The 12,540-nt window shown below is 38.4% G+C and overlaps 1 protein-coding gene across 2 annotated transcripts; it reads left to right on the top strand.

The window, feature by feature from the left end:
• The first annotated feature begins 9,491 nt into the window (after window positions 1–9,491).
• Window positions 9,492–11,426, top strand: LOC124103167 (olfactory receptor 8G50-like). Of its 2 annotated transcripts, XM_046459670.1 has the most exons (2): window positions 9,492–9,503; window positions 10,485–11,426. In XM_046459670.1, the coding sequence occupies exons 1-2, from the start codon at window positions 9,492–9,494 to the stop codon at window positions 11,424–11,426; spliced, it is 954 nt and encodes a 317-aa protein (XP_046315626.1). The 2 variants fall into 2 exon arrangements, with proteins under 2 accessions (XP_046315626.1, XP_046315627.1); XM_046459671.1 differs by lacking the exon at window positions 9,492–9,503 and having other exon boundaries at window positions 10,482–11,426.
• Window positions 11,427–12,540: the final 1,114 nt, after the last annotated feature.

Below are 12,540 nucleotides of genomic sequence, written 5' to 3'. Positions count from 1 at the left end.
TAAAGATACTGTGTTCGTGTATAACTAAAAACAAAACAAAACAAACAAACAAACAAAAAACAGGGAATAACAGAGAGTGACTGAGTCTCCCTTTCCATTCATAGCAAGGAAGCAAATGGTCCAAGAGCTACAGAGAGTGAATCTGGTATCACTCAATGGATGTGCTGGGTTTATATTCTGAGTGTAGAAATCAGATGATTACAAATGAACTTGCTTTTAGCCCAAGAACAGAAAAGGAGTGAAAATAAAAACAACATTACTGCATAGATGCAGAGACTAATTTAGAATTAAAGTAAATAATTATAGATGCAGAGACTAATTTAGAATTAAATACTCTGTTCCTGGCTTGAACATATGCCCTGAGAGAATTAAATTTTAAGGGGTTTGTTATTAGTAAAAACTCAGAATGTAAGGGTAAAAGAAATTGAAGTTAAAGCGTAAAAGTTAAAGGGTAAAAGACCGGGTGTTGTAAAGTTTCTAAGCTGCAAGGTCTGAGTTAAATTTCTGTAGCTGTTAAGACAATGCTTGGAACTGCCCAGTAATAAGGGCTCTGTGTGGTCGCACATAGGCATTGCAGGGCCTGGACCAATCAGTTTAAATGTGACCCCCTCCTTAGGAATGACATATCACTCCAGCCTGACCTGTTCCCGCCAATGAATGAACCAATCATGTTTAGGAGTTGTTATTCAATTTTCCCGCGCCTAATGATGATTTGTTCTGATGTATACAAAGCCCTCCGCCCTCCCCAAAAAGTGTACTTAAGCAGTGCTCAGCCCCTGCTCGGGGCTCTGGGCTGCTTTCCCTTCTTGAGTGGGCACGGAGCCCCAGCATGCTGGTTCAATAAATCCCCCTTCTGCCAATTGGTCACTTGGTGGTCTCTTTCTCCGACATTTCGCGGGATCCTTACAAGAATTATTTTTCATTAATGATGAAGTCACTCAGCATCCTCTAAGAATCCAAGAGAGACAACGCAACATAATAATCAATTTCACAGTTCCTGCTCACCTGAGAGTTTAGGACTTAGCACTACAGTTTGCTTCTTGCAATAGGCCTTCAAGATGAGTTGGAGAATCTCATGAAATAGAGCATTTTGATCCCAAGGAAATAATTGAGCTGTGACTAGATGTGGCTACAACCTTGGAGGTGGGTGGATATAATGCTCCCCATTTAAATAATGGAAGGAAAAGCCTTGGAAGCACAAAAACAAGATGCCACCAGCCAGCCTGCTGTCTCTGAAAAACTGATGTGACTCCATTTTTGAGAAACCAGCTTCTACCTCAAGGCCTGTCCACAGGGAGGGGGTGTGACCCTTGTCCTTGGAAAAACCCACAGAGGGGCTCCCAGGCACATAGCCACCCTGCTGAGTTGTTTAACAGGAGAGATCTGCATCTCCAGGGGTCCCTGACTCAGTTACACTGGGTGAGGACCCATAGCAACCCTCTAGCAACCACCAATAGCAAGAGACAGGGAAAATATCTGAAATGCCAGGTGACCCTCCCAGTAGTTTCATGATTGATAACATGATTAGGCAACCCTGCAGTTTAGCTTATACACTCTTTCAACCCCTCGCGGCCTAAACCAATCAGTTCAAATGTCGCCACCACTTGAACTAACCAATCACCCTTACCCAACTTGTTCCCGCCAGTAAATGTACTAATCAATGTTAAGAGTTGTTGTTTGATTTTTCCACTGTATGTGGGATGTGTGATGTTGTGACACATAGAGTATCTCCAAAAAACTATAAATCCTCACTGAACTAAGGGCCAGGACTCACTCCTCGGAAACCGCTGTTTTGGAAACAGTTGTGAGTCCAGGCTCTAGCTTGCAATAAAGACTCTTGTGTGATTGCATCAGATTCCGCTCCTGGAGGTCTATGGGGGTCCCACAAATCTGGCATTACATCTCTAGGCAAAGATGAAACTAAATCACTCCTATAAACTTTTCAAGCTTTCCAAAAAGTGACTTTATATTGTTAGTCACTAGGCCTGTTTATTACTGTCCTTAATATATAATTCAATTGCTTATTCTTCCAATTTGTTACAGGAGTCGGCTTTATCTTCTGAATATAGCCCTCTTTGCTCTCAGGCTTTTTTGAAAAGAACATTTTTTCTCTCTCTTCTCCCCTTCCCCCTCCCTAACAAAAATAGGGAGATAGTGTTTTCTTCCCCTAGTTAAAATTGTCCTTGATACACCCACTCTGGGAAGGAGATGCCTGCTGAGGATCTTGGAAGTGAAAATCTCCCAAATTAACAAGTGAATCCTTAGAGGCCACCAAGGCTCCCTGGGACCTCCTACCAGAGCACACTTGGAATGCAACCCTTGTAGAGTTTCTTTACAATCTCCCTGCTCCTCCTGATGGGCAGAATCACAGCCTTTGGGACTGGAGTCCCCTGTGTTTCTCCTTTGCTAACAAAGCAAGATCTTTTTTTTTTTTTTTTCCTTTTTTCTCAAAACCATGTCCTCAATATTGGATTGACATCTGGGACAAGGACTGAACTTTCAGCAACAAATTTTCTAAAATCTTAAACACAACGGGGGGTAGGGGGGAATATTGAAAACAATAGAGATTACTACTACTACATCTTTATGTTGTTGTTTGTTGTTTTTTAAATGTAGCAACACAGACCATAGATTTACCTGAAATCACTTAAAGAGCTATTGTTTCATGTGTCTTCTCACTCAGAGTAAAATACCTTTGAAAGAAGTAGGTCTTTGAATCTAAAACCTGCAATAGTAGCTTAGTATGCACGTCAAGAAGTCCTCACACAGATTGTCATTTAAAAATATGTGTCTAACTCAATTCATCCCTGCTTTCCAGCACCAATTGTTGATATTGATATATTGAAAATACAAAGCACAAATATTTAGTTATATGCATACATTCTTGCCATGGTTCTATGAAGACATTGACTTTAGAGACTTAATACTGATTAATTAAATCATCCAAAAATAGAGGTAAGTGTTAGTAGAAAATAAACTAAAGCACCAAACAGGAAACAGTAGAGATAGGTCTGGAAACTCCTAGGGAAACCACAGACCTTCTTCCTCTTGGAGAGAATGACCTTGATGAACAGACTTACATCTAACCCATGTTTGCTACTCTCACAACTCCTAGCTCTCTGTGTGACACAGACTGAGAACTTGCTGGTTTTTCTGACAATGAATGTAAGTGACCATATGCTGCAACAATATCACTGCTAGACACATATCCAAAGGAATTGAAATCAGCATCTAAAAGGGAGACCTGCAGTCCTGTGTTCATTGCTGTATTATTCTCCACAGCCAAGATAGGGAAGCCATCCAAATAACTGAGTGGATAAAAAATCTTTGGTATATACATATATTAGAATAATATTCAGCTTTAGAAAAGGAAATTCTACTACCATTTACAACAACATGAATAAACCTGGAAGACACTATGCTAATGGAAATAAGTCTGTCACAAAAAGAAAAAAAATGAACCATTCCATTCAAAAAGAAGTATCTAGAGTAGTCAGTCTTATAGAAACAGAGAGTAGAACAGTCATTCCCAGAAGCAGAAGGGAAATGGGAATTATTCAATGAGTGCAAAATTATAGTTATACAAGATGAATAAGTTCTAGATATCTGCCATATAAAATAGTGCCTGGTGTTAAGAACACAGCATGGAGCCCTTGACAATGTGGGGGTAGACCTCAGGTTAAGTGATCTTACCACACACCTCATGTACACCTGTGAGTACACACACATGCACCAAAAGTACAGGGATTCAAGGACTCTTTTGGAGGAGATGGATATGTTTATTACCTTGAGAGTTGTGATGGAAACATCTCTGCATGAATGTATCCAAACTTTATAAAATTGTACATACACAGCAAATATTTGGGGTTTTATTTCTTTTTTTTCTTTTTGTAAGCTGATTACCTTCAATAAAGGTGGAAAGAAGAAAAGACAATAAATTTCATGTCTAAACCAATCCACATGAATTTCAAAGTATGATATAATTTCATCCACATCAAAGCCCTACTGCCTAATAGCATCCTTTACTCTAGGAAAATATTTCATTCTCTTTAGAATTGTCTCACTATCCTAAGTATACTCATGACTCCTTTCCATATCCCACTCAATCTTTCTTCTCCACTCGTGTAGATGTTCCATTTCTATTTGTAGTTGATATTAGTCTCCTCCTCATTCCCTTCTCTGATTTCTAAAGTACATAATGAGTGCTCACATGGACTATCATTTACATTCTGACTCATTTGCACAGTGACTTTCATCATTCACTCTTTTCTGAACTGTTTCTCTGTGACCTCCCTAAAGGCATGGGCCATGATTTACAATGTCCTATATCACTTCAACTCAAGTCTCATTTTAGTTGTTTGTTACAAAGTATTTTACTGAGTGATTATATGATTTTTGTAAGTGGAAAAGTATGAAATAAAATAGAATGAAAGAATAACTTAAATTTCACACTTTAGGAAAACACGTTCATACAAATTCCCCAACGCTCAACAGTAACCTTCCATTTCATGTAACCTACTTACCATTATCACCTGAACGATTTATTTGTTCATTCCTAGTATAGTCTTATACTTCTTTCAGAAATGTCAAATCATACCTTTATGGGAAACCCCTTTGCATTACTCAGCTTTGTCACTGTGACCAAAAACAAAATACCCAGAGAGAACAACCTAGTGGAGGAAAAGGTTTTAGAAATTTAGCCTTTCATCATCAGACTCCATAGCTCTGGGCCCAAGGTGAGGCAGAACATTACGGTATAAAGACTTGGTGGAGGAAACCTGTTGAGTTGGTTACCCATACAGTGTTCAGTTGGGGTCCAAAATAGAGAGAGATGAGTAAAAGTAACAGGCAAAGCACAAATGTATTGAAGATAAAGGTAAAAATAGCATTCTGTAAGGTAGAGCAAAGTGGGCTGAGCGAGGAAAGAGGCTCAGAGCCCAGATGTCTGGGAATTCTTGTCCTATATCCTGAGCTGAAAGGTGTTCTCTTCCCTGTTGGACCTGATTGAAGACCTTGCCCCATTTGCTCTCATTGGTTACTGTATGATACCTGACTAGAATACTGCTCACATTACCCCCGTGGTTACATTCGAATACTGAACTTATGACAGAAGTTGCCATGAGCAAGAAGTCCTCGGTGTTGTGAGATGCCATGTTAATGGGACTTACAGTAAATAGGGACATGATTCATGTCTCTGCCTTGCACTCTAGCTGGCATTTTTCTTGCATACTTCCTTTGGACATCACATCATGGTGTCCCTGAACTCCTACCTAACAGGTTCATGGCAGCCAGGAACAGTCATGCCTCCAGTGACACACTTCCTCCACCACACCCCACCTGCCTATCATCACTGCCCTGTGCAGTAGTCCTTTCAAATTATTAAACCATCAAGTGAACTCATCCAGTGAATTGGGTACAGCGCTCATAGTCTAGACATTCCACATCTGAACATTTCTGTATCATCCCCCACATAAAATTTTTGGGGAATCTAACATATAACAACTTTTATTGATGGCTAAAATAAACTTTATTGTCAACTATAGCACAGCAATTATAAAATTCACTTGTCTCTAATCTTGTTATTTCTACTTATTTCCTAAATTGCTTAGGTCCACACCTTTCATTTTTAACCCCTTCACTGAGATATTCCATAAAGTGCCAAAGATTTCTCACTTTAAATGTAGTCTTCATATGTTCTCTTGAGTTCACCTAAGTATGATACATTGATCTCTATTTTCACCTACATAACTGTGTCATGTCCGTAAAGTTAATAAGACCTATAAAGAACAACACAGACCTATAAAGAACAATATTCACTAATAATTACAACTAATTAGCTATTTCTCCAAGCCTCAAGTAAGCAAAAGAGGATTGATATCATAATTTTAAATATTTCAGAAATTGTGTTCACATAAGAATTTGTTTTCAAGATCTCCTAGAGCCATATCTAGGAGGCTTTAATTTCTTGACCTTAATACAATCATTGCTATTTCTTCAACCCAGAGAGACTATTACGCACAAGGGAGTTAATGAGAGTTTCATACAAAAAGAACAAAAAAGGAAATTGTAATTGCTCTTACATCCCAACAGCTCATCCCTGGTGAAAGTAAATCTTGAGGGAGCTTCCACCTATATATTGTTATGATACCTCTTATGTCTCAAATCTCTAGATAAAAATGACATCATTTTGGTGTGTGTCTTAGGTAGTATTATGAAGAAGCTGCAAGAGAAAATCATAGGATTCGATTTATAATATGCAATCAACTACTCAGGAACAGATCTGCATCATGATCCCCTAAGTGAATGAGCACAAGGAGTCAGTTTTGAACTACTTCCATCAACATCACCAAGAGCTATTGCCCTCAGAGGCACTTGATCTTAAACTGACATGAGACTCAGACCCACATTTCCAAGCAGAGAAACAGTGAGTACTTCAATTCCAAGTGTCCTAGAAACTCTCCATCTCAGGTAGAAGCACCTTCATGAAGTTGAGATTCCTCACAATATTACAGTGGTTTCTTACATATTATTCATCTTTTCTGTGTCATATCAGAAAGCAGAGAATTATCTTTTACACAATCCAACTCATACTGCTTCCAGGTATGTTCAGTGGCTGGAGGGATTTGGATGTTAAGACAAAGTGTATCTCATTGATGTAGCTCTTCCTCTCATTTATTTGTTATAGTCTGATCCTAATTTTTGTTACTAATCATATGGATCCTAGGTGTAATTATCTTGATCTCAATCTTGAGTATTTCTTGGTAATTATAATTTGTTAAACACCATTATAAAATAGAGTACCCGAAATTAAGCACAGTTCACCAGATGCAGTTATCTTATATCTATCACTACCCTTGTTTTGGGTACTCTGTTACTTTTCAATAAACCCTTTGGAATTATTGGTATTTTTAGGGGCTTTTCTGGATGTTTTGAAAATGAAAAACTGTTAGGCTTCTCAACTTTAATTATTGTTCAGATTCACAATACATTTCCATATTCAGATGATGCTTAAAAAGACTTCCTTGATGCTATTCTGGGCTAACACTGCAATATCTGTGTCCCTATGTGACAAGCCCAATTCTCATAGTCATCTATGTGTCTAGTCTGCAGCCATCCTGCCCTCTTTTGAATGCAACATTCTGAAGGACAGACATTGTACATTACACGATTCTTCAGTCTGAATATCACAATGAAACTTTTGCTTCTCACAAAAGCTAAATTTGCTTTACTAAAAGTAAAAATCCCAACAGTATCTTCTGAAATCATTAATACCATATGAATTTTGATTACTATTTAGTTTAAACTTGACAGTGTTTTGTGTGGTGCCATGCAAGTTAATTGATGAAATCTCTTTCTCAAGACTATATTAAAAGTCCTATGGAATAGTAACCAAAGATTTTTCACTTTAAGTGTAGTCTTCATATATCCTCTGAGTTCCCCTAAGTATGATACATTGGTCTCATATATTACTTGGCTTTAAAGAAGAGTGAAATTATGGTATTTGCCAGTAAATGGTTGGATTTGGAGAATATCATTAAATTTGTTTCAATTAGTTATACATGGCAGTAGAATGCATTTATGGACTTTGATATATCATACATATATGGGATATAATTTCACCTGTCATGTCCATAAAATTAATAAGAGAGATTTATCAGTTTAAAAAATCAGGATAATGAGAAGTGTCATTATGTTACTATATCAACTTAGTAAAAACCTAATGAATCACAAATTTTGGGTATACTTGAGCAGTTTTTTGGTGGTTCTGAATCATCACTGCTTTCTTTTATTAGAATTCAAAGCCATTTTCTTCCCCAAAGGATTCTGTCCAATTGATACAACGTGTATGAACCTAGTGGATGCTATGCCAAATGAAATGTCAGTTACAAAAGAACAAATATTGAGTGATTTCACTTGTATCAGGTATTCATAATAGTAAAACTTATGGAAGCAGAGGTACCATAATGGTAACCAGAGACTTAGAGGTGGGTGAAATGGGGACTAGTTATTCAATAATTAATAATCATCAGTTATGTTAGATGAGCAAGACCTAAAGATGTTCAACAGAGTATGGTATCTATAGCTAAAAATATGGTATTTTGCATTTCCAAATCAAAGGATGTTAAACCTCATAAGTATTTTTACCACAAACAACAATAACAGCAACAACAAAAAAACAAGAACAAACCAACAAAAGAATACAAAGTGACACAGGATATTTGGGGAGGTGATAGATATGATAATTACCATGATTATGGTGATTGTGTTATTAGTACATGGCTATGTCCAAACTGATCAAATTACATTCATTAAATATAGACAGTTACTTTCATATCAATTCTACCTCAATTAACTGTTAAGAAACAGAGAAATCTTTTCTCCCTTAAGCTGTTTTGGTTTTTTGCTTTTGGTTCATTCATTTCTAATATGGTTCAGGCAAATGGAGGCTAAGACTACTCATGCAACACAGTTTACTTGGGAATGTCCCACAAAGGTCCAAGGCTTTAAACCACCCAAGGTATTAGCAGAGCAGGACAGGAAGCAGTAGGAATAAAGAACATGTGTCCAATTCAGACATCAGGGGCAAACTGTTGCCCTGGGACCAGTCAGATACCAAAACCTGCAGTCAAAATTATAGTGATTGGGAAGCAGGTAATGGAACTGCTTGCTGTGTTGGTGGTTAGCATACAGTGGGATGCCTTGTGAGAAAACAGGAACACAGAAAAAAGTTGGATTATGAAAAGATATATCTTTCTTCATTTCATGCTACTGTAGCAGAATACCAGGGACTGAGAAATGGATAATGATCAAAGGTCTGGGAAGTCCAAGATTGAGGGATCACATTGGTGAGTGTTTTTATGTTGTATTCTCTTATGGTGGAATGATCAAGGACAAAGGAACACACACAGGAAAGAGAGAGAAGAGGCTGAATGTAGAAACTCACAACTGTGATAACTCACTCACTCTCTTTTATTTTTATTTTTTTAATTTAATTTGTTTTAATTAGTTATACAGACAGTAGAATGCATTTATGGACTTTGATATACATACATGAAATATAATTTCTCATATTTTTGAGTGTACATGTTGTCAAATCATATTGGTCATGAAGTCACATATGTACACACAGTAATAATGTCTGTTTTATTCTACTATCTTTTGTATCCCCACATGCCCTCCCCTTCCCTCACATCCTTTTCTCTACCTAATCTAATGTAATGCTATTCTTCCCTAGTGCCCCCCACATTATTGTGAATTAGCATCTGTATATTATAAAAACATTCAGACTTTGGTTTTGTGGGATTGGCTTATTTCATTTAGCATGATATTCTCCAACTCCAACCATACTGCTTTGATTATCTCATTCCTTGCATTTACATAAAGATTTTTTAAATCAGCCTGTCTACATCTGAGAAAAACAATCCTGGAATTTGATAAGAATTGTACTACATTTGTAGATAAATTTGGGTATTTCTACCATTTACCCTAGGATGAGGATTTTTGTTTTGTTTTTGTGCCGTGGGATTGAATCCAAGGGCACTTAACCACTGAACTACATCCCAGACCTTTTTACTTTTTATTGTGAGATAAGGTCTTGTTAAGTTGCTTAGGGCATCACTAAGTTGCTGGAGCTGGCTTTGAACTTGTGATCCTCCTGCCTCAGTCTCCTGAGTCCCTGGGATTACAGGCATGTGCCACAAATGCTAGCTAGTTTGAGTCTTTTGATTCATGAACATGGAATTTTTTATGAATGGCTTCAATTCCATTTGACATTACATAGTAATTTTGTGTGCAATGTCTTCCATAAAATATATATATTTTTATTTTTTGTTATTACAAGTCCATATTTCACTGTTCAATTAAAGTTTGTAGAAATACAATTGACTTTTTATATTGGTCTTATATGCTACCACCATGTTAGAATTTTCATTATTTTAAAGGTCCTTTATGCAAAATCTATGCAATTTTTCACCTTGAATATTATGCCACTTACAAATGTGCAAATGGAGAGAGTAATACTTCTTGTTTTACAATCTGGGTGTCCTTTAATTTAATTTTATTTTTTCCGTAATTGCCCTGGCAAGAAATTCTAGCAGTGTAGAGAGTGGACATCATGTCTTGTTCATTATCTTAGAGGCAAAGACTTTTTGTCTTACACCAATGTGACTATGTGTTTCTTGTGAATGCTTCGGATACATTATTATTTTATTTTGTTATTTATCAGAGTAGTTTTGTGGGAGTTCAGGGACTGGGTAATACTAATATCAAATCTTAAAGCAAAGACTACAAATAGGGACAGTTCTGATATTAATTTACATGTCACATATTCCTGTGATCCTACTGTCCTTGACTGCTAAAAGGCAGGGTCAGGAAAGAAATGGAGACAACTGTCTGCAAAGACTTGAACTTTGTTTCTCACAAAGTGATTGGATAACAGATGCTTTGTTCATAATTTTTCTTCTCTTCGTACTTAGGATTCTCAGGAGAAAATGGCAGAGGGAAATCATTCTACAGTGACTGAGTTCATCCTGGTTGGATTAACAGACAAAGCAGAGCTCCAGTTGCCCCTCTTCCTTCTTTTCCTAGGAGTCTATATGTTCACAGTGGTGGGGAACCTGGGTATGATCACACTGATTGGGCTCAGCTCTCATTTGCACACCCCCATGTACTATCTCCTCAGCAGTCTCTCCTTCATTGACCTCTGCCAATCCACTGTGATTACTCCCAAAATGCTGGGGAACTTTGTGATAGAGAGAAACACCATCTCCTATGCTGAATGCATGACTCAGCTCTACTTCTTTACTATTTTTGCAATTGCAGAGTGTCACGTGTTGTCAGCAATGGCATATGACCGCTATGTTGCTATCTGTAACCCCTTGCTTTACAATGTTACCATGTCTAATCAAGTCTGTTCCTGGATGGTAGTTGGGGTGTATAGCATGGGCTTGATTGGTGCCTCAGCTCACACTGTTTGCATGCTAAGAGTGCTTTTCTGTAAGGATAATATAATAAACCATTATTTCTGTGATCTTTTTCCACTACTGGAGCTCTCCTGCTCCAGTACATTTATAAATGAAGTAATAGGTCTGTGCTTAAGTGCATTTAATATCTTTGTTCCAACCCTGACAATCCTTAGCTCCTATGTCTTCATCATAGCTAGCATCCTACGCATTCACTCCACTGAGGGCAGAGCCAAAGCCTTTAGCACATGCAGCTCCCATGTCTCAGCTGTTGCTCTCTTCTTTGGTTCTCTAGCATTCATGTACTTACAACCATCATCAGTCAACTCCATGGATCAAGGGAAAGTGTCCTCCGTGTTTTACACTATTATTGTGCCCATGCTGAACCCTCTTATATATAGCCTAAGGAATAAAGATGTCAAAAATGCTCTATATAAGCTCTTTGGAAAAAGAAATTTCCCATAAAGACAGGATTTTGCTTAGGAAAAAGTTTGGTAAGGAAGTTTGGTAAGGAAATAGTGCACTGGGAACAATAAATATCCACAAGTCATCAGATTGCTTCTAGTAGATGATTATTTGTAAGAAAGGTACCAATGGTAAGACTGGATTCACAAGATTTGAACATGAAAGGCAGCACCATGCTAGGATGCCCAGAGTCTATTTACCTAGCATGACCTGGATTATATCTAAATACTTTTGAAGTTCTTCAACATCATCCAGATGGTTGATTATATTTTACATGTTTGGAAGATGAGTCTTTATGGACCATATTCACTTTCGTAATTCAGAGAATAAATATATTTCATCATTAACTGTGGTGAGCCGTGTTTGTAGACCGTTGCCGCCATTAGAAGACGGCGCCGGTCTCCGTTGTGGATCTTGGTAAACAACTCCTTATTAGGAAGAGTTGGCGCACTGTCCCTCAGCACCCTATGAGAAAACCCCGCGTGGCAGCTTTGGATTGGACTTGAGTAAGCTTTATTAGGCTATGCTTGGGCGCTCGGCGGGGGGTCACTAGAAGTTGATACATGAAACAAGGCCTGAATAAACTGCTGAAAGAAGAATCCTGTGTCGTGTTTTCCCTTGCCAGCGAGGGGTCGCGACAATAGGTGGCCCGGACGGGGAATTATATTCCTCGAACCCAGGATCCAGAACTTTCAGCAGTCAGGGTGGTGCACCGGTAAGTTCCCAGGTAAAGTGGGAATCCGCAAGCAAATAGCGGGGCGCTCTCTCTGTAAATAGAGAGAGAGCGGGAAAAAGGACGCTCCCCTGTAAAAGGAAGAGAGTGGGGAATTCATAGAACGGAACGCTCCCCTGTAAAAGGAAGAGAGCGGGGATTTTTGTACTTTCACTTTCTTTATAGCTTTAAAAACATTATGGGCATTGCTTCTTCAAGCCCAATTTTGTTGGCCCTAGATGGGTTGCTACGTTCAAAAGGACTTAAGGTAAAGCAGAGCACTTTGCAGATGTTTTTGAGAGAAGCTGCCGGGGCCGCGGCCGCGGTCTGGGCATGAGGATGGCGGTGGGCTCAGTCAAGATGCAGCTGCCGTGCGAGAACCCGGCCCTGGCCGCGGCGGTG

This window comes from Marmota monax, unplaced genomic scaffold, assembly GCF_021218885.2.
Source record: "Marmota monax isolate L192 unplaced genomic scaffold, Marmota_monax_Labrador192_F-V1.1 WCK01_AAM20220418_F8-fsc00409, whole genome shotgun sequence".
NCBI classification, from domain to species: Eukaryota; Metazoa; Chordata; class Mammalia; order Rodentia; family Sciuridae; genus Marmota; species Marmota monax.
Note: the sequence above shows the minus strand (reverse complement) of the source record. Positions and strands in the feature narration are given on the sequence as shown.